General features: G+C 38.1%; 1 protein-coding gene across 3 annotated transcripts in view; it reads right to left on the reverse strand.

The window, feature by feature from the left end:
• Window positions 1-4,003: 4,003 nt before the first annotated feature.
• The window catches only part of RBBP6 (RB binding protein 6, ubiquitin ligase), a 31,188-nt gene continuing 12,097 nt past the window's right edge, over window positions 4,004-23,094 (reverse strand). The window contains exons 4-19 of one of the 3 annotated variants that reach the window (XM_080831672.1): window positions 22,036-22,080; window positions 19,862-19,950; window positions 19,656-19,752; window positions 19,124-19,263; window positions 17,456-17,569; window positions 16,323-16,495; window positions 14,763-14,866; window positions 14,309-14,646; window positions 13,144-13,240; window positions 12,954-13,032; window positions 12,806-12,860; window positions 11,639-11,707; window positions 9,374-9,736; window positions 8,982-9,083; window positions 6,367-8,127; window positions 4,006-5,992 (exon numbers count right to left, since the gene is read on the reverse strand). In XM_080831672.1, coding sequence (XP_080687798.1) covers window positions 4,423-5,992; window positions 6,367-8,127; window positions 8,982-9,083; window positions 9,374-9,736; window positions 11,639-11,707; window positions 12,806-12,860; window positions 12,954-13,032; window positions 13,144-13,240; window positions 14,309-14,646; window positions 14,763-14,866; window positions 16,323-16,495; window positions 17,456-17,569; window positions 19,124-19,263; window positions 19,656-19,752; window positions 19,862-19,950; window positions 22,036-22,080 — 5,196 coding nt within the window. In that variant the 3' untranslated portion in view covers window positions 4,006-4,422. Of the gene's footprint in view, window positions 5,993-6,366; window positions 8,128-8,981; window positions 9,084-9,373; window positions 9,737-11,638; window positions 11,708-12,805; window positions 12,861-12,953; window positions 13,033-13,143; window positions 13,241-14,308; window positions 14,647-14,762; window positions 14,867-16,322; window positions 16,496-17,455; window positions 17,570-19,123; window positions 19,264-19,655; window positions 19,753-19,861; window positions 19,951-22,035; window positions 22,081-23,094 lie in introns of all 3 variants that reach the window. The other 2 variants (XM_080831670.1, XM_080831671.1) reach the window with 2 other exon arrangements.

Here is a 23,094-nt window from a genome sequence, read left to right on the forward strand (position 1 = left end):
GCTTCAGGTTTCCTTTGTGCAATTCCCATCATATTGAAATGACCACAAAGGGAGTATTCCTTGTGTGCTTCATAACCTACCACTGTCCCTCCAGAGTATGAGGCGTTCATATCACCCAAGATCTTCTATTTGCACTTCCCAAGAGGCCAGTTCCTTTCTCAAGGAAGAGAATTCTGGGCATCTGTCTTTAGTTCTTAAAAACAAACACAAAAACAAAAATGCAGCTTTTAAGACGTGGCATTGTGGCAAAATTCCACATTTCTGGCTGTCTCCCCCTCCCGTCCTTTCCCTGGACTCTAGCACTGATACAGTTTCCTCCCATGTTCACTTTTCATCTAACTTGTTTTTAAATTTTTTTTTAAAATTTATTTATTTGTTAGAGAGAGAGAGCGAGCGAGCACAGGCAGAGAGTGGTAGGCAGAGGCAGACGGAGAAGCAGGCTCCCCGCCGAGCAAGGAGCCCCATGTGGGACTCGATCCCAGGATGCTGGGATCATGACCTGAGCCGAAGGCAGCCGCTTAACCAACTGAGCCACCCAGGCGTCCCCATCTAACTTGTTTTTATTAGTTTTAAGTTTCAGGACATGAAAAGGAATCAGTCTACCAGATCTACTTACAGGTCATTAAGCCAAGGTTAAAACAGATTTATAAATATTTACCAAAAATTTAAGGTATCAGTGTTTCTACAAAAACTATTTTGAATTCTAAAGGTATGCCCATTCTTTTGCTAGTGTCTCTTACTACTCTAGACTTTAAAAATGAAGAAGTAAATTGAAAAAGATCCACAGTGGCCAAGCCAGCTTCGTAGCAAATTACTAAGTAGCCACATTTCTGGGTGGAAAAGCAAGATTCATTCTGTGGATTTTCAAATGGGATCACTGTCCAGCAACCAGTAGTTTTTTGGTTTTGTTTTGTTTCTGAACTATATAAATTAGCAATAGCTATTTTTTTTTAAGATTTTATTTATTTATTTGACAGACAGAGATCACAAGTAGGCAGAGAGGCAGGCAGAGAGAGAGGGGGAAGCAGGCTCCCTGCTGAGCAGAGAGCCCGATGCGGGGGCTCGATCCCAGGACCCTGAGATCACGACCTGAGCCAAAGGCAGAGGCTTTAACCCACTGAGCCACCCAGGTGCCCCTATTCTTTAAAAGTCCTTTTAACATGATCTTAAAAAATCTCAGAAGCCTGTAACAAAGGGAAGCCTTGATGGAGTGTTTAGACTACATTACTGAAAGGAATTCTCATGAAATCTCTGAACATTCCTGTTAACCTCATTTTTCATATTAGTGTGCTGAACCATTAGTCACACACAGCAAAGCCACATTACCCTTTAAAGATTTAAGTGGCTTACTTTATTCAACTTTTTCATGATCATTTGCAATTCTTAAAACTAATGAAAAACGTTAATGCCAAAAGGACCTGTTTATGATATATAAAAAGAGAAAGCAGAGCACACTATATATACACGTACCTACATATTAGTGAGACTTTGTTAAGAGACCAGCTGAAATTGGCTTACATAAATAGCAGTAGTATAAAAGGGCTCAGAGAAGAAAGAGCTTGCTTCAAACCAGAGGTTTTGTTCCGTGTAGTTTTGTACAATAGAACAGCATTCATTAAAGGAGTTAAAGACAGGAAAAAGTGGACAAAACAGATGGGGACACTTGCACAAATCGGGATGAATAAACCATTAACTAGCTTTCTAACTCTGAAATCCCAGGCTTACAAATTTTGGAGGGGATTTAGCGCTCTTCATTTGGCATGCTGAGACTAGCAAAGGAGTTATTCTTAGGTCCCTGATTGTAAGGCGTTGCAATATCCTTGGCACACTGAAGCATCTGGTTACTGGAAGGATACTATCTTCCAAGTCTATAGTAGCTCAAAAATTATTTTCCTCCCTTAAAAATGTTGACATACTGCTGGTTTCCAGGAAGTTTGCAAAATTTAACTTCAGGCTAAAAAAAGTTCCTTCATCTTATCAATTCAAACATTATATGCAAGGCGTGGTTTGGCTTCTGGAATATAAACCCCACATTGGTTTTGAGGCTCTCAGTCCATTGAACAAGAAAACCAGAGCCCACAGAAAACAACTGGAGTGTCCTCACAGCACATTCAGGGATGCTAGTCCATCTCGGGTGTGTTTGGATGGGGATGGGCTGGCAGGCACTGTGAAGGAATAGTTAAAAAAAAAAAAAAGCAAGCTAATTCTTGAACAGTGGGTAGGAAACTGAGACAGGCAGAGGAGGAAGAAACTCCAGCCAAACAAAAACAGCCAAGTGTAGAAGACATGTAGATAGAACACGGCATTTCTGGGGTCCAGCAAAAGTGAGTCTTAACATGTTATGTCCCACTCCTCTCTACATGGCAGAGGTGAGGTGGACGAGTTAGGCACCCAAGGCTGGACTGAACCTTTATAGGCAGTGGAATGTCCTGCTCAAAGTAGTATCAGATATCAAAAGCTAGAGGTTTTGAGGATCAAATAAATACAAGCACCTAGCACAGTGCCTGGCCGTTACTTCTCACAATTTCTTTCAAGCCTTTAATTTCACTAAGCAGCCCGTTCAGCCCCCTTATTGAGGTTTGGGAGTTAAGCTTCAGGAAGATGAAGGGGGAGCAGGTCTGGGGTGTCGTGTGGTGGAAAGGATGGGGTTCAGGCAATCACAGAAAGGAAAAGGCAGTAGGAAGAGTAAGGGAGGAGTTAAAACCTCAGGCCTAAGTAAGGCCAGTAGAGGATTCAGCTCGAAGACCAGACTGTAGATGAAAGATTGATTTTAAACTTAAGAGCCAAAGGGCCACAGATGATGAACTCTGGAAAACTGTCATAGGAGTGGACTGCTGTTAAAGTGAAGTCCGTTAAGATTAAGATTATAGAGGCCAGGAGCCTACCTAGGTAAGGAAACTGACCTCACCTGATGAAGTTAATGCTACAGAGTCCTGGGTGCTAAAATCCTCAGTGAATGTGGGCGATACAATCTAAATCTGGGGTCCTGATCAGTACAAATGAAGAGGGTAGCCTAGCTGGAGTACCTCAGAGTAGAAGTGATCCTATGTGTTGTGTGGGGTGGGGTGTGGTGGGGCCGCGAGGGGGCACAACAGACGCCTTCATCCCCAGTGACAGAGCCCTCTAAAGTTGGTTTCATTTAACTTACTTTAACACACTTATTTTGACAAACATATAACAAACTTAGCTCGGGCCTGGATGGCTTTCATGAGGTCAACATTTATGACACCCACATTAATCTCTTTAAACCCTTTTAAATATTAAAAGTTGCACTAAAAACACACTATTTTTGTACACTGTCCACACGGCCCAGTCTGGAAATCCTGACAAGGCATGGACACAGGAAGTTCATAGAGGCAAGTTGCTAATGTAGACCCCTTCCTTTCCCACTAACAGTCCAGTGGTACCTAGGACCACCCTCAGACCAGACCTGGTCTCTTTCCTTCCTCCTAGCTGCTGTCGTCTTGATCGCTGTTTATACAGCTGTTTCTGAGATACCATTCTTGCCCTAACTCCCCAAACCCTCCCAATAGCTTTTCAATGCCTACGATAACTTCTGAACCCCAGCCACAAAGGAAGAGCCCATCAGTCGAACCTAGTGCTCCTGGACCTGCTGCTGCTTGCTCTTGTCAATGCAGCAGACCAGATGCTCAAGGCTGTTTTAGCTGGCGCTTTATCAAGGAATTTAACACTCATTCATCAGGGTTTCAAGAAGACAGAACCATAAACCACAATTCCCCATTGCTAAAATTTAAGTCCAAACTTCGAATTACTATATATATTTACGACCCTTGATTTTTTCCAACCAATTCTCCAACTAATTCTGATTTCTTATTTCTGGCCACCTACCACCAGCCCACTGAAGAAGTTTATCTACCACGTTTACTTCCTAATTTTATTTGGTGCAACATATACTACAGGCTCAAAGGCTATTTTAAATGAGGAAATGGAAGGGGGAAGAGACATGACACACTTCCTTCAAAAAAACCACAAATATTCGACATTTGAAAAGTTTACTGAAAACTTTTATTGTAATCAAAAAGTGACATAACGGGGTTGTAATGAATTCAGCAAATCATTCTGCTGATATTTTAGAACTGATACCAGCTTTTGCCAGGCAATTAAAAAAATTCAAATGTGAAAATTTCACAGTACAGTAAACTCCACCCCAACTAATTAATGGTGGTTAAAAATAATAGGCCCTAGCAAAACCTCTCATGTTACATGGTCACAACTCACAATTCTGTACAAAAGTTCGTGTTATAAAGCTCTGATGTAAAAATCAAATAATCAAGCAGCAATATTTTAAGTGCAGCACAGGGTCTTCCATATCATTATTTACAAGGCTTGAATCTCTTTACATTATAACAAAATTTAATACAGATGACTTAGTAATTAAGTCAATTTTTAAAATCTGTCCTTTTATACAGGGACAGATTTTACTTTTTGGTCATCTTTCTCCTTCTCCTTTTCTTTATCTTTGCTCTTCTTTGACTTCTTTTTCTTGTGTTTGTGTTTTTGGCTTTTTTCCAATTCTACTTCAGTGCCCGCATGTTTCTTATGCTTCTTATGTTTTTTATGCTTCTTGTGCTTTTTCTTTTCCTTTTTTTTCTTCTTCTTCTTGCTGTCCTGACTCTCTGCAGAGCTGGCACTACTGCTGTGGCTTCGGGTCTGGCTTCCAGAAGGGCTATGACTTCGACTTGGACTAACACTAGGGCTGCTTTGGCTCTGGCTCCTGGCTGTGCCTATCTGGCCGCCTGCTGCCGGGTCCAGGCTGTCTTTTGCTTTCTCCACGACTTTCTCTTTCACTTCCTTAGAAACTTTTCCCGAAGTTTCCTCCTCTTTCACAGACACATTGCTTTCACTGTCACTTTCATTATAGTCTGGTTCAAAAGCAGCTTCATCAGTCTCTCTAGTTAAGTCGGAGGAAAGTCGGGAGGAGTGACTTAACTGCGGTTTCGGCTTCACCGCGTTCTTGTCAGTCTGCCCAGGAACTTGCTCTTTTTCAGTCTGTGGGTCTGGTGGGTTAAGCACATACGGTACTTTATTGCCACTTGACTCTTTATTGTTCCTTGCTTCTAATGTGTGCTTCTCACGATCTTTACAAGGATTTTTATCTACAGGTTTTGTCTCTTCACTTGGGCGTTTTGTATCATAAGTGGCTTTGTGATCATGAGGTTTTTTCTCTCTTGAGGGACTGGAATTGCTCTTTTTGGAATCTCCTGTTCCTTTTTTGGGCAAATCTCTCTCCTCCCTTGGCTTAGTTTTCTGTCCAGATGCAGAATCTTTACTTCGAGAAGGAGAGTCTTTCCTTCTTGTTAATTCATTTCTTTCCTCTCTACGTTTGGAACTTGAGTATTCTCTGTTGTCATAGTCGGTTTTTTTGTCTCTGTTGGGGGTAAAGTCTTTAGTGGAAGAACCTCGAACGGAATCGTGCTTATCTGAAGTTCTTGTCTCTTTGGAAGACTGAGACAGACTTTTAAAATTTCCTTGTTCATTCAGACGGTCCACATTACTATCCTTCTCTGGCTGAGTGCTGTTCTTCCTCTTCTCAGGGTTTTCCTTCTCCAACACTGAATGATCTCGATCTTTGGTCTTCCCCTTTTCACTGGATGCAGAGTTTTTTGAACTTTTGATCTCATGCTGTATCAGTTCATGGCTCACTTCCTTGGTGAGTTTCTGAATTTTCTCTGATGACTCACTTTCTTTTTCAGTATACTTGACTGTATTTAATGGTTTAGTGCTGACATTTTTAATAACACTGGCAGGTTTTCCTACACTTGACACAGGCTGTGTGGTCTTAACATCCTCCTCTTCAGATTCAAAGTCATCTTTATCCCATTTGGACTGAGGAACCTGAATCATAATAATAACATCTTCAGCAGGAGCTGTATTGTCATTATTATATTCTTCCATAGTTTTAATGACAGTTCGTTTTGTATCTGTTTTCTCTTCAGATTTCCGCACAGGACTGCCTCCAGTTGAGCTCGTACTAAAAAAAAAAAAATTAAAATGCTGTTAATCTGTGATGAATTTAATGAAGAATTTACCTACTACTGAACACTGCGGTAAGTGTAAAAAGGCTAACTTAACCGTAAGTGTCCTTTTAATGCTCAAAAGCCAATGCCCCTATTCTGATAAGAGATTAAATGATTTAAATGTAGGATTGTGTAAAAAAAAAAAAAAATGTGGCTCATCCACAAAATTTAACCACCTTCAACTCCTTTCTTTAAAAGACAGGAATTAACCAGCCTAACCCCTTCTTAATTAACATATTATACTTTAGAGGTACAAGCAGTGATAAAATTAAAGTAAATTCTTTCCCAAAACAAGCATCTACACACCCAACCACCCATAATCAGTTACCTGGTATAATCCACAAGCGTTGAGCTGGATCCCTCGGCTCCGGCTACTTTTCGTCTGACCTTTCCTTTGACTTTTTCTTGTTTAACTTTGCTAGATGTTGACTCCAATTTTTCAGAGGGTTCTTTTGTATTAGATACATTTTCTGTACTTCCAATTTTCTTACCAGTTTCTCTGTTGAGCTTGATTTTTTTGGCTGGGGCAGTTGATGATGAAATTTTGTCTTTCTCAGGGGTCCTATCCATCTTTTCAATATCAGGTTCCATTTTACGCTTTGGTGACGGTTTCACTATTTCAGTTACTTCCAGTTTAGAGATTTTCGTTGAAGAGGATTCAAAATCTTTATCTGCACCCTTTTCTTCAGTTTTTCTTTTTCTTTTTTCTCCCTTGCTGTCAGGTGGCTTACTTTTTTCACTAGGCTTCTTGGCCTTTTCTTCCTTGTTAGTGAGCTTTTCTGATTTGACATCTTTGGAGTAATCCTTCTTTACTTTTTCCTCTTTGACTGGTTTTGTCTCTTGGTGTTCTTTTGCTGACTTAGAGTGAGCTTTCCTGGGGGTACCAACGATCTTTTCATCTTTTTGGGAGGAAGATGATGATTTAGCATTGTCAGTCTTTGGAGTCTCCTCTTTGGCTTTTTTAAGTGGAGGTTCAGATCGAGGAGATTTTTCACGCTCTCCGTCTAGTTTTTCTTGAGGTCCCTTAGCAGGTTTTGCAACGTTTTCCTTTTTTGACACAGTAGAACCATCATTTTTTCGTTTGGTCTTATCACCTTTTGCTTTTGGTTTGTCTTTCTCCCTCTTGTCTTTTTCAGACACCGATTTAAAAGTGATAGATTCAGCATCCATTGGTTCATCTCTAACAGGTGTAGCATCATCTCGACTTGGGAGAACAAACAATGCATCTGTTTTATTTTCTTCACCACTTGTAGGTTCTCTCGATTTTCTAGAAGTTTCTAATAACTCAGGGTTTAGAAAGCCTTCGCTTTCCTCCCCCTTTCTTCTTTTCCTATGTTTCTTATGTTTGTTTCCTTTACCATCTCCCGGAGCATTTTCACTCTCTTTCTCTTTTGACTTTGTGTTGTCCTTCTGATTGTGACTGTCTCTTGTTGAAAGCTTTTCTGGATAGTTGCCACCTAAATTTCGACTTCTGTGACTTTGTCCACCAGCATAATCTTCCCTGCGGCCTCTTGTGAAGGGAGAATTCCTGATATTAAGAGGCAAAAACCTCTCCGGAGAAAAGTTCTCTCTATTTGCTGATGGTCTAGGCTGTGCTCCAGTAGCATAACCTATTTTATAATACTTTTCATACCACTCTCTATATTTTCTCTCCCATTCTCGGTAACGCTCTTTTTCAAATGGGTCTCTAAAGTCAACACTCCTCCCATAATAAGCTTTCATGTCATAAGGTGGAGGAACTTCTCTGTATCTATTAAAATATTCACGTTCTGTTTCCCCTTGAGGCACATTACGTTTACTGGGAGATTGTCCCCTAAATGCTTGAGGAGATCTTGACCGTGAATGATATCGTCTATATGGGGGTGACCTTGACCTAGATCGATGATATCCATGAGATCTAGACCGTGAACGGTAATTTCGGCTCTTGCCTCTGCCTCTTCTGGGGTATGGAGGTGATCGTGAATAGGAACGAGAGTGTGAGCGGCTAAATGATCGAGAATAAGAACGTGAACGTGTTGAACCAGATCTTGACTTAGAATAAGTGTATGAACTTCTTGAGTATGATGAACCACTATAGGGAGATTTAGACCTAAAAACAAAAACAAAACAATAGTTGATAGTTGAGAAATATATACAAAATAAAATATAGACTCAGATTCTAGCATGCTATCCTCACGGTTCCATCTTTCTTTATATCAAATTTCATCTTAGATGATTAAAGAGGCACAGTGACCTCTACTGGAATGGAATAAAGTACACAAAGATCAGAGCAATCACTTGTTACAAAACAAAAGTGAAATCTTGACAATTAGAGAGTGAAGCGCATTAATGTACCGTGAGTTATATGAGCCAATTAACTTAACATTAAACAAAATGCCAATTAAGTTTAAATTTTACTTCCTATCTGATTATTTAAGTAGGAGTACTTTCTTTGTCCTATGTTGGCCAGTAGTCTAGCTTTGAAAGGAACCACATTTCAAATGTAAGCTTAAAAAATAAGTCTTTTAAAAACAAACTTCCAGGGAATTTTTATAATTCAGTTTTTCTATCGGTAAATCAATTTGTATTCTACCACTACTTTATTCATTACACAGGTTAATGTTCCAGCAAGAAGCTGTCGCCTCAGGTAAAAGGGTCCTCAGAAATATCCTTCGGCTATTTCTCTCTTTCCTTCCACAAACATTTCCCAATTATTTCATGCTACAAATAACTTTGAGGGACGAGGGCAATTTAATCCCCATAACTGCTAGTTCTACACAATAGAATTTACATTGAGACATTTTAATAAACAGATATTGGGAAATAAGCTACATGTCCATTTCTATAAACCTAGACCGAATCAGAAAAATTCCGTAAGTGCAATGTTATTTATATCCATAGCTAATCCCTGGATATTCAAAGTCCCATTTGTAATTCTGTTGTGAAGGCTTGCAAAACACTAACCTGGAAAATGAGCGCCTACGCTCCTTTTGAATCTTTTTGTATTCCATCAATTCCTTAGCAAAATCATTTGTAAACTCATCTAGCTTGGACTTTTTCTTTTCCCTAGTAAAATAAAGTTAAAGAGTGAAAGTTAACAAAAACCATTTAAGAAAACTAACAAGACAAATGTAATTAGATCATGAATGAAATGAATGAAATTGCCATTAGTTTTCCACTTTAAAACTATAAATAACTAAGAATCCCTGAGGAAGTTGCTTGTATGGCTTTGGTTTAATTTGTAGGTGATTTTTCTTGTACTAACTGGAAACACTAGAAAATGTTTCCAAAGATACCTGGTTTAATGTTACATCAGAAAATGAAAGTGTATGAGAATTTCAAATTAGAACACTCACTCTTCTTTCAGCCGCCGTTGCTCTCTATAGAATTCTTCCCTGGACAACGGGGGTGCTTGTGTTGTTGGGATGGTATTTGAGTGAGCTGTCTGCACTCCTGACGATACCCAAGTTGTCGATAAATTGGCCGGAGCTGGAGGAAAGCCTGGAGGAGGGACACTATAGCCAGCAGGTGGCGGCTGGCCGGGAGGAAACTGAGGAGAGAACTGTGGAGGAGGCACACCTGGAGGGAGAGGAAGTGTATGGGGTGGGGGCGGATACAGAGGAGGGGGTGGCACAGGCACAAAAACTGGAGTTGCTGGTAGCGACGGGCCTTGAGTTCTCTGTGATCTTTCGCTGTGGTGTCGTCCGCGGTTTATACTTCTGGAGAAACAAATTCCAAGATATTATTCCTTCAAACTAAAATCACCTGAGACAGACAAGTAAGCCTGTCTTTTCTGTCCATAATTATCTTCAAACTTACAAATGATGGGACAGAAACAACTATTCAAAATAAGCATAGGAACTTATTTATATGAAAACATAATCTTTAAGGCCACTTGGGGACCCAGATGATACAAGTTTACAGGGCCGTCTCCCTATGGAGACACTATATTTAGAAGTTCTCTTTTATGAAGTTCAGATTCATTATCACTCCACAATGATCTTTTTTTTTTTTTTTAAGATTTTATTTATTTATTTGACAGAGACCACAGGTAGGCTGAGAGGCAGGCAGAGAGAGAGGAAGGGAAGCAGGCTCCCTGCTGAGCAGAGAGCCCAATGCGGGGCTCGATCCCAGGACCCTGGGATCACGACCTGAGCCGAAGGCAGAGGCTTTAACCCACTGAGCCACCCAGGCGCCCCACTCCACAATGATCTTTTGTGACTTCCTAATCTGTCATTTCAAGGAACTGACAAGGTTAATGCCTCTCTGACCTAGACCATCCCAGAATGCCTTTCAGACAAGAACTTTCAATGAAGAAAAACCACTTCCTATAATCCTTTGAGATAGGAAGTGTGGAAAGGAGCCTTCTAAGTAGTACTTCAAAAATACCTTTGATATTTCTAATTTTGTATCGACATTATATATACCATGAACATTTCTTGATGTCATTAGAATGTCTTTAGAAACACAGTTTTAAATGGTTTCATGGTTTTTTTGTTTTGTTTTTGGATTTAAAGTACTTTCTATTGACTGATTACATTTTTTAAAAACTGGAAGTAGAGTTGACACACTAGGTTTCTTTAGTTTCAGGTGTGCAACGCAGCGAGATTCAGTAAGTCTACACCTTATGTGAGGCTAACAGTGTAACCTACTATCTGTCACCATAACACACCATCATAATACCATTGATTATATTCCCTATGCTCTACCTTTCATCCTCAAGAATATAAGTATGACTCGTGACATTTTTAATTAACAACTAGAAATCTCAATGTTTTATTTCTAAGGGCTGGGTGAAAGTAACAGTGCTAGCCAAAGTTTCTGAATTGTCCTTCATTGAGGAAATAGTGGCTTCTTTAAAAGGTGGGCTTCTTTCTGTCAAGTTAAAGGTTTTTTTAAATTATAAATAACAGCAGCAGCAGGGGTTCAGATTTTAAGCCTCTTTTCAGAGTCTGAATTAGTAAACATTATCTTCTATTAACAAGTGATCTAGTAACAAAGTTATTACTTAGCAATTCTCAAAAGAGCACTAGAAGATACCCTTAATATATTCTTGTTATAGAGTTAATTTAGGGCCCTTTACCCTGGTGGCGAGTGTGACCTAGATATTAAGACCTAGGGCTTACTTCCACAGAATAACATTGCTTTTGTCTGTCCCGGGAAAGAGCCCTGAACAATCTCTTTGTCTCTTCTTTTAGAAAAGAGAAGGTGGGAGAAGATTCAAACAATGGAGTCTAGAAGAGAAATAAATGGAAATCTTCTTCACGCTTGGGAGGTGAACTAGTTAACTTTCATCTTAAACTGGCACCTTAAATATTGTCTGGGCCTTAATGACTCCCTTCTACCCTCAAAAGAGTAAATGTAAGCTAATACTCTGCTGTGTGCTGGGAGAAAATAGTCATTGGGAAGGAGTATTAAAGATGTAGCCTAAAACCATCATTTAAAAGACTAAATATAATCTATTCTTCTCTAGGCCTCAAGGGCAACTCCTGAGGACTTAAGTGAGATAAGCATAAACCACATGACCTCCCTCCCCTGCCACTGCTGTGCTTTAATTTCTTTGTGTTCTATTTTTCAGCGTGTCATCAGATTACGTTTTTCAAGATGTTTAACAAGCCTACCTGTAGCAGCTTCTCTCCCCCCTTCTAATTTGCTGCGGTGGAGAAACCAGATATCCAAGCTTATTGGAACTGTGTGGAAAGATAAAATGGGCTTGAGTATAACACATGATCTCTTCATGTGTAGACTTTCAGACACATATTTTAACTATTTTAGAAACTTTCTCCTCTCCCTGATCCTCATTCTGACATTTGTTGCAGATAGAGGAGATATGGGCAAGTATTACATCTACTTAAACTATTTTTTTCATTAACTAACTATTGTGACAATAATTAAACCTCAACGTACAGTATTTTTCACAATATGGTATTCCATTTAGCATTCTACAAGTGACTGTGAACTTGTTACAGAAGAGAAATAGAGCCCTTTTATCTGCTGGGCACTGCACAACTGAGGAGTACAAATGCATGGCCCAAGGTCATGTAGCTGTTAAGTGCAGGGGCTGGGATTCCAACCCAAGCCTACCTGTCTCCAGATCCTGTATTCCTTCTACTGACACAATCTGCTAAGTCTCTCACTTAGCATACTTTTGAAAATGAAAACTCTAACTTACCTTTCACACAAATAGATCAAAGTTTTAGACTATAAGCCAGTTTACATATAAATGTATCAGTCTGTTTATATAGATTATAGAAACAGAGATGATTATATACATAAAGACCATTCATAAATATACTAATTTTTAATGCCACAGACCATCATCAAATAATATGCAATAAAATTTCACGAACACAGACCATTCAAAATGAGAAATTCTGTGTTTGGTAGCCTTAGTATGTGTTTACTCAAATCAAATTTCAAAAATCCATATTAAGGCTAGGAAAAAGTTTAATCTATTAGCACAAGTGATTTTTCTTTCAAAAGAAATACTTTCAATTACTTCTTATCTATTCATTAACTGAGATTCTGTCAAGATCACCATTTGGTAAGACATGAAAGTAACAAGAATTGATAAGATTTTATATTTTACCATTTTAAGAGGAGAATTACTCATTCTTTTAGAAAATAGTTTACCTAATCTTGAATTTATGACACTTTACATAAAAACTATGTTAATATGGCATACAAAAGAGGAGTTTACAATAAAAAATATTAGCAACACGCTAGATTCTAATTCCCATTACCTAGTTCAAAAGCAATCATCTGGAGATTTTTAAACATATACTTACTGTTCCCAACCTGGTCGACCACCACCCGGACGGGCTGTATTTATTCTTACTGGACCTTGGAAACAAAAACAATAGGTAAATATGAAACTGCATGTTAAGTTACAACTGTTTTGAAAGAAAAAAATGTTCAAACCAGAATTTTACTTACCAGTTGTGGGGATCAACTGTCCATGCAATAGTGACTGTCCAAGCAAAGATGGGGTTCCAAGTACAGGCACCTGGTAACCCTGTAGGAAAAAAACATGAATAAAAAGAAACAGTTAAAAAAAGACCCAACAACAGACCCAGAAGAACAACAGTAAGACAAATCTCCAAATTTAAAAGCCAATCAAACTTACCTTTTCCTCCATAAGAGCAGTAATTGCAATTGAAGAGGCCCCCTTTGAGTGCTCGGGTGCAAGGGCCGCAGCTGGCAGTATTTTACTATCAGAGTCCCTAGAAAACAATGTAGTTTGCAATACATTAAGAAGTCATCAGAAATGGAGGATTAAGAGCAAAAAATTACATATTATTACTAAGTCTGTTTGCCCACCACCTGCATTAAGGTGAGTTAAATCAAAGCTGATGAAAACTTTTGAGGAAAGTGAGAGGACTGGACCTTTACAGAGTTCCTCGAATACGTGGTAAGTAAAAAAATGGAAATCTCCATTAGCAGTCCCATCTACGACAGCTATGATAGAAACCAGTACGGTTGTGAATAATATAAGCTTAAAAAAAAAAACAAACAGAAAGTCAAAGTGTGGGACCTAAAGAAGACAGGATTAAGAGTAAATTCTACTTCCAGCTCCACTAGTGAATCAAAGGGGTGATCTTAGAAAAGCCAATGAACCCTGAGACTCATTCCCACTGTTATTCACAGAAAATGAGTGAGAAGTCTTCCATGTACATGTAAAGGACCCAATCCTCAAGATTTTTACTTCAGTAGGTCTGTACAGACCCCTGGCATCTATTTTTTTTTTTTTTTTAAAGGTGATTGCTTCTTTAAGAATTTATAAGCCATCGGACTACATGGTCAAAGGTCCTTTTTGTGTCTGAAGTGGTAGGATTTAAGTGAGTTTTCACTGGTCTTCTACCTAATTTTGCTCCAAAACAATTCTACCGCCACCAGTGTTTTATCCCCTCTACCGATCCAAACTATGCTTAGTTCTGCTCAAATTGACTCTTTCTAATACCACCATTATGACCACAAGTGAAATCTCTTTATGATTCGACATTTAATAAGGGTTGTTGGCAACTTGTACAGTCCTTCACGTTGGGATGCTTAATCATTTACGGAGTGAATCTCCTTCATTTGCCTGTTCCTCCAGTAAGAGGAGGTCATCTGTTACAAGGAAACCTTCAGAAGAGGGTTACTTTTTTGAGTCCCCCACCTTACTGAGCACAGTGATTCACAAGGATGATACATACTGCAGGCCACTATAACTGCTAGAGCAACATTCAATAAAAAAACTGTACTACTGATCTCACTTGTTTCTGAATCATGAGAGCTGCACACAGACTTACCGAAAAGGTCCATCTGATTTTTCTGAGTGGACTGATATGGACACTGTTGCAGTTATATCAGGTACAGGAGCTGGGGTAGAAGACGAATTTCCAGGCCCAGGAGGGGCCAAGGAAGACGGGTTAGAAGTTAATGAAGACATAGAAGGAGCTGGGTGAGTTGATGAAGATGTCACTGGAATCATAAGAGGATCCTGTTGTCTTGATATTGGAGATCTCATCAGAGGTTGTAGGTTCCGCTGGATGAGTGGTCTCGGAGGTGGTACTGGGGGTTGTGGTGGAGGTAACTGTTTTCGTAGTCTTTTCGTATAACCAGTTTCATTTTTGAAGTTATTAACAGCCTATAGATACCAAACAGAAAAATGCAGGATTATGTAAGGCTGTATTTACTCAAGTACAGTTTAAACAATCAAAAATTCTTAAAAATTTTTCATAAAAGGGATATGAAAATAGTTACCTGTCTTAAGAATTTATTGGCAATTAAAGCATCAGGAGAGACATCATTCTGATGGCAGGTTGGACATGTATGATCATCTGATTCCAAGAGTGCTGTTCGTATACCTATGTCAAATATTTTAAGTATTAATAAAAGCAGAGTACAAACTCAGTGTTTAGAGAATGAATTACAAAGACCACTTATACCTAATCAGTTACATTTCTGTTTCCAAGCACATATCACTAATCATTTCTGAGATTAAGAAACTTAGAAGTAAAATCCCTTGCCTAATAGCGCTCCTTTGCTCTAACTTCTACCTTAAAAACAGAAGTCATGAATATAATTTCAACAAATATTTAAAGCGAGAGAAAAACCACTCTTTCCTTAATACTATTCTCTTTGTTTAGCTAGTAGTTGGAATATTACAGGGGAAAATAACAGAAATAAGGTGTAGTCTAGAAAGAGAAAAACTTTACATGGCTAAGAGGCTTTTTAAAAAAGCCTCACGAGAAAAGTAGAGGATAAAAACCCGAAGTGTTATACAGTCAAGGAGGTCAACGACACCTCCAGCACAGTACACAGAAATAATGCTAAATTACAGATTCACCGATTATGCTTTAGTGTAGTAAAAAAAAATCCAGTAATAAGTGGTTAATCTAAGACACACCCTGAAACAAATTGTAAGTGACCTCTTCTTTACCTTGGTCTTCACTAAAGAGGACCCCAAATAAAGATTTATGTTCCAAAGCTATGTTAAAAATGAAAAAGGCCAGAGGAGAGCACGCCACAGAGAAGCAGTGAAATTTTCGGAGGATGCCATTTTCATCTCGGTTAAGAAGGGGCAAATTTTGAGTAAGTGGCAGAAAAAAAACAAATGCTAATATAAATGATCAGAAAAAAAAAAGTCAGGGACGCCTGGGTGGCTCACTCGGTTAATCCGCTGCCTTCGGCCCAGGTCATGATCCCAGGGTTCTGGGATCAAGTCCTGCATCAGGCTCCTTGCTCAGCGGGGAGCCTGCTTCTCTCTCTGCCTCTACCTGCCTCTGTGCCTGCTTGTGCTCTCTCTCTCTGACAATTGAATAAATAAAATCTTTAGAAAGAAAAAAAAAAAAAAAGGCACAAGTCACCACACGGCAAATGCAGGTGAGAAAGAAGTTCTCAATCACACTTAGGAATTTTAGAATAAGGAATAAGCTATTTTTCACAATCCTCCAGGAAAGAGATTTAAGTACCATTTAAAAGTACTTCCAGAATATCTAACGCCCAAAAAGCATTCAAAATTTTGCATACCATTTAAAATGTACAGGCAACAAAAATCCTACATTTCATAAAACCCCAGTACAGTTACCCTGATGAAGGTACAAGAGGTGGTCCATTCTAATAATTAAAAGGACAAAGAGACTGTTGTTTAAAAAAAACGCAGCAACAAAAACAGTTCTTGCTATTAAATGCTCACTTAGGAAATGACCAATTACTGACGTTTCATACTTCATTATTAAAACCTATAATGTTGCTTAGAGCCTCTCCAGGTAAATACACATATTATAAGATCTACATCTGTAAAAGTTCAACGTTTCTTACATTCATCGCAATAACTGTTTCCACAGCAAGGAATGACAACAGCGTCAGTCATAATATCTTTGCAGATGAGACACAACAATTCATCTGGGATAGGATCATCTTCTTCTGAAGAAGAAGATGGCTCCTCTGGTAAGAAAGGTGGTTTTTCTTTCTTCCCAATTGCATATGCTTCTCTGTAAAAGAAGGTATGTCTGTTTTAACACTGTTAAGAAGGCAAAGTATTTCCAAGATATGAACATGTTCTACTATACCATAATGGGAACTTATAATTCAGTTTGATGCTACATTTGTTTACACAAGTATAATACCTTCCAAAATAACGGAGTATTACGAACATCCTCCCTCTAAACAACAAAAAGACATAAAACAAAGTCCTAAACAAGTATAACAAAAAGAAACAAACACTATAAAACTGGCTAACAGAACCTTAAGAATCCACAACTCTAGAACTGAGGACTGGAAAATAAAGGGACATATTCAGTGCCACAAAATTATGTTTAAGTGGCAGAGACAGGATTTGAACTTAGACATGACAACACCCTAACCACAATTTTCTCTATCCTACCACGTTACTTGAAAAACAAACAAACTAAATTTCCCCTCCACGGTCCAACAGTAACCAGAACATGTGACGGTATTCGAGCGAATGCCATACCACAGGAAATAGAAATTGGTGCTGACATTACACAATTAAGGGGGATACCTCAAGGGAAAGAGGACGCTACCAACCACACCTGTATCTAGAAGTAGACTACAAAACCAGTGATCTACTTATAATCAGCATTTTAAAAGAGACTTATCTATTTATAGCCAACTAAGAAATATTAATGACTTAAGTGATCAGAGTATGTGTTACAAAAACATAAAGTAACACTTCCATCATTTGGGGTCCATTTTTTGGTAGAAGTGCATTCTGCAGAAATGTTGTATATTTAATATATCAAAAAGAAAAAAACAATACACTATTCTCAAACTTGTCACAACTATTTCGAACACCCCCATCTTCTCTGTAATCAGGCAGATTTATAAAACACAGGAATGCCTACATAAATTCTTTCTACCTCATTTAGGAACAGAGTGTGTCAATCTCAACGCTGGAAATGAAAGAATCTCAGCTGTACGGAGTAGGGTACCTTAGGTGTGTTATTTGTGTTGCAGTTGCTCCATAGACATCACCACGATTCCAGAAATAAGTATCAATTTGCTTATGCCCCATTGTTCCCAATTTGTGAAAGAGGAGTCTCCCACTGCCCAAAAGAGAGAAAAGAAAGAAAAAAAAAAAAAAAAGAGGAGAACAGAGGATAGAAAAAGAAACAGAAGAAGAGTCTGAGTTGCTTATCAGTGGTGTTAGTGGAGAGGGTGAAAGCTTCATTTAAAATATTTGGGCTCCCATTTTCCCCAGTATTTGCTGTGTGTTTGGCACAAATGGGCTTTTGTATTCCAGCATTCAAAAGCAATGAAGTTAATTATTAGTTAGGGTTCACAAGGGTGGTGTTATTCCAACACAAATTTCTATTTAAATACTTTTACTTGTATATATTATATTAAGATGAAGCGGTCTGCTCTTAAATTGTGTCTGTAAAAATCATCCATTTCAACCTAAGTTGTTTGGAAATATGTATGAAATGTCTGAATTAGAAACAGAGTAACAACAGACTGCTCTAAGATGAACCACAAACACAGGATGGTGACGGAGAAAAAATAAGATGGGGGTGAAACTGAGAAAGTGAACAGGGTTGGGAGTTTAGGAGAACATTATTCCTATCCGTGAACTAAAACGAGGCACTTATTACTAAAGCGCATATATTACTAAACCACTCTGTCTGCTCCATACCATTTCCACAGCATAGCCATCTTTCTCCCATCACCCTCACCTGCTCACTACACTGCATTTCAACAGGACAGCATGAAGCTGAGAAAACTGTTCTTCTGTACATTTCCCCTGTGTCACTACGAACATTGCCAGCTGTTCTCTAAATTGATGTTTCTCAAGATATGTCCTGAGGACATGCTCACTTCATAACCTACTGGAAGAGTGGTTAGAGAATGCAGTCCAAAGGAACAATTAATACCATGTTCTATATTACGTGATTTCTCAGCTGCCCAGGGCAGCCAAAAATGTAATTATCAGTAAGAGCAGATAAACTGAGAAGTTATCTAGTTGAACCATACCACTAGGTTTTCACATCTATCCATTTCATTAAAATTGACTCATTAAGTAAAATCTGAAAACCCATTCAAAATAAGCATGAAGCTGTAGCATGTAGTGCTGTAGCTCTTCTAATGGTTTATAAAATAAGCCATATTTTAAAATCTTAACACTCTCATGGCTTGTCCAAACTTGTTCAAGAGGACTCAGTTTTTTATTTATTCTTGGCACTTATATTTGCCTTGACATCTTGTAGAACGTTTATGCTTAAGCCTTTTGCTTCTCAAAAGGATTAAGGTATTTGTCTTCTTCACTTAAAAAATGTAGATAGCATATAAGATTATGTGGGAGTATGTATGTGAATGAGGAAGAAAGCAGGGTATGACAGAAAAAGAAAAAAATCAGAAGACTACAAGGGAAGTGGCACTCAGTGATAACAAAAAACCCCAAATCCATTTTAAATTTGCATTTAATGGAGCAGACTGCAGCCTTTCATTCTTCACACAGAAATGCAACACATGGAGACTAACAGTATTGCTATACAATGCTCACAAGTAATCCAAATAGCCACATTACGAGCCCGAGACTACATAGAGTACTGGCGCCTGGCCGGACGGCGGCCTCACAGATCGCACCTGACTCGCATACTTACGCATCTATAGTTGGTATTGCGTATTTTCCAGTGTTGGTAAGCATTGCACCTTTCATGTTAGGATCTTTCACCTCCATCATAAAACTTCTGGGAATACCAGTGCTCTTTTTAATCCTAGGACCAGATTCAAAGTTTTTATCCTATTTGGAGGGGAAAGGAGAAAGGAGGAAGAAAGCAAGCAGTTACATTTATTTAATATTAACTAACATGCAGTACTCATTAACTGCTTCTGTTATTTGCAGTGCTTTACACACATGACCTCATTTAATCTTCACAATAGCCACGTGAGGAAAATACTGCTATGAGCATCTCGGTCATCCAGAGAAGCGACAGGCCTGAAGCATCAAGTAGCTTGCCCAGGCTCACCCAGCTATTAAGTGGCAGAGCCAGGGTCTCAAGCCTGGCAGTTTGGCTCCAGAGCCTGTGCTCATTTGCCATTGTAATAGAGAAGGCAGTATTCCCAAGAAAAATATAATGGCTAAGAAATAATTAAGAAAAATAAGGTGTACCAGGGTTTCTACTTTGGACTTACCCCATTTGTTGGGCAATTCTTAATATAATGGCCAGGTTTACCACAACGAAAACAGGTATAAGATGGAGGTGGTGGACCTAGAGGTTTCTTCATGTAACTGAAAGGGAAAAAAAATTACATGTACACAAAAATTTGAAAAAATGCTTTTGATTGGGGGGGAAACCCACCCCAAAATACCTATTAATATGAAGCATTTATGGACTTACTTGATTGGGTCGTATTCATGGCCAGATTGCGACATCATTGCTTTAATTTTATCTTCTTCAGAAGCATTGGCTTCAGCCAGATTGGCAGTCTGTTTAACAGGTAATTATTTGACACACACATTAGAAACACATTTAAGACCACACAGCCAAAGACAACACCACTCATCCTGTAAAGAGCAGTATCTAATCTTGCATAAAACCTAAAAACTATTTACATGTATAACCTAGAAGAGGCACCGGGAGTCCTTAGGTCATTACATGACGTTTGGGTGTCTGCAGCGCTGAGGAAGGTCGTTCTGGGGGCACTCAAACCTTAGACCCTGTTTGTACCTTACATTAAGATTTGCATGACTCCTCTAAGAGTTAAAAACAGATTAAGGAAACACTTGATATTTTAAATCTTAAAAATAATTCAAGTGTCACAATACGAAGACTTAATACTTACAAGTTGGAGGTAGGGTTGTGGGTAGAACAACTGAACATATTATGCAGCTGTTATTAAGCCAGAAGGCTCTTTAAGTAGTAGCAACAGTTTCAAATTAAGTGCAATGCACATGCAACTGAGCATTCGAAATTTTAAATCCAACTCTCCAAAGTTTTATGAACTTCATTATATACAGAAGAGTCTAGATATAAGCAGGGTCTAAGAGAGTGAGTCCTAGTAACTTTAATCTTCAAGCATCTAGCACTCACATCAGCCATTCATTGGGTTTTATCTTTACATTCATCCACAAAACAAGCAACCAGTTTTAACATTTTATTGTAATTTTATATACAAAGAATGCTTAACATTAACAGAGCTTAGAACAACAGCAACATTTACAGAAAACTGGATTACAGATGTTGAACAACTAATTTGTTTGAACCCAAACATTAATTTACAAATAGTTAAAAAAAAAAAAAATCCCCCAAACCTCCAAAATTCCCCAACTGCTTCCCACAAAGAAACAATGGTAGGAACAGACCAAAACTCAAATATGGTCCTTACAGCACATAAGAATTAAAACCATGAACTATAAACTGCTTAAGAGGTTAACTCTATGCTAGACCACGTTGCTTTAGAAAATTGTGAGAGAGGATGGGTTTCAGCCCACTTTGTGTCTCAGAATCATCAATTTTAATGTTTAGTTTTCCCGAAACAAGAGCTTAAAAGCTTATTTGTTACTAGGACATTTTTGGGGGATACATTCTAGGGGAAAAGAACACAACCTCTAACAAAGCCAAGGATAAGACAGGGACAGCACTAATGGAAAATCCATCCAACTCATCAGGTTAATCTTGGTTACTTAGGTTTGGTTTTACATTTCTGACAGTAGGGAAAAAAGATTTTTTGGAAAACTGGAAGACTTCCTTCTTGGTCCTAAAAAATCTGTCTATTCTGTAATATATGTCTTCTTCCCTTTTTTTTTTTTAAAGGCATGATTTGCAAGCTACATCTATTATTTTAAAAAGTAATCCATCACTAGTGCTTTCCCAAACAAAAGTACACATTGTTGAGCAGAAAATGCAAGCAATTTTATCGCAAAACACGAAATATACAATTATTTCAGGAGGTAACAATTTGCCCCTCTGCCAAACATACACATTGGTATATTCCTGCAAACAGCTTTATACATTTACACAATTCATGTAGTCTGTGTTCAAACAAATTAGGTTGTTTAAAACTTTTTCTAATGCAGACAGACTACAAGTCTATAGCATAAAGAAACAATTGTAACACATTTAAAATGTTGGCCTTCATGGGATCAATTCAAATATTCAAGAAATAACTGTGCAATTGTCCACGTAAAGGAAAGCTTCTATTTTGGCTGCTTAAAGAAAGTCCACATAATTTACAGCCAAAACCAGGAAATTCCTCCAGAACTTTGTTAGTTTCCAATGTATAATTAAACAAAATGTATGAGGGAAAAAAAAAAAAGTAAGGGTAGCTTCATGTGTTTCTTCGGTCTTGAAGATGAACAACACTCCAACATTATGGTGAGGCTGCCAAAATACTCCCCCTATCTTCTCAAAACAGCAACTACTCTTTACAGGATAGTAATAATGTGTACAATGTTTTCACAAAATACATCCTCCCCCAACCCCTCTTCAAACAACTGTTCCACATTAAAAAAGAATACGATGTTAGAAAAAGATTTATATTTTCAAGAATATATATATATATATATATATACCTTTGTAAGCTGGGCCAGAGAAATAGACGCAGAAGAGTCATCAATCTGTTCACAAAAAATTAAACACACATTCAAGTTCCACACTGAAAACATCTGAAAGTGATCATTTAGTCCCTAATGCCACTTAATGTTCAAATACTGGGCATTTTCTTAGAAGTTTTCTAAAGAATGTTATTATTTCCAGTTTTAAAGCTGAAACTGAAGCTTATCCCCACTTTACCCTTCTCTATGTATTTCACACACAGTAAAAGGCTAAAGTTGAGGGAGACTCAATTACAAAGAATAAAAGAACAACAGGGTAAAGAAAAATGTATCACAGAAAATGTGTTCAGAGCAGTGACTAAATATTAAAAAAAGAGTCCCATGTCAATCAATGGTCTCTAAATTGGATAATGCGCAAGATAATGTACACTAGATGAGAGAAGAATAAGAAATCTAACTTTTCTGGAATGCCATTATAGAACATTGTAAAAACAAGCAGTTCTTTAAAGGCTCAGATAATTGTTTAATAAAACAGCTCCCACATAATTGCTACTTTTTTCTCTATTTTTGAGCATGTACTGTTCATTCTGAGTAAATCTGTTTATTCTCCCATACAAAGAGTAAGAATGGCTTCTTGCCAAAGAAACCATAGCTTTATCAAGGAAAGGTGTTAAGCCAAAAAAAAGGGAAACCAAAGGTAGCCTGTGACAAAGGCAAACAGGGCTCTCATAAAAAGATGGAATTTAATGTGTGAAGAAAGTTAATCAAATGGAGCAAGCATTATATGCTGAAGGATATAAGGATTTTAAAAATGTATTTTCAAATGGGATATTAAAATTTTTTTCACTTATTTGATCCCTGAAGTGATTTTAGTATCATTTTTATAAAAGTGTTTATGTGTGTGTATGTGTACATGTGTACACATACACATGTGTACACATACACACACACGTTTAGCATATAACTCTAAAGATACTGTTCCCCTGTAAGTGTGCCAAAATGAAAACATTATTAGCTTCCTATGTAGTAATCGGATTGCTTATTCAACAGGTTATAAATTTCTCATGCATTTTGGTC

Source organism: Martes martes, assembly GCF_963455335.1.
Source record: "Martes martes genome assembly, contig: SUPER_18_unloc_1, whole genome shotgun sequence".
Taxonomy (NCBI): domain Eukaryota; kingdom Metazoa; phylum Chordata; class Mammalia; order Carnivora; family Mustelidae; genus Martes; species Martes martes.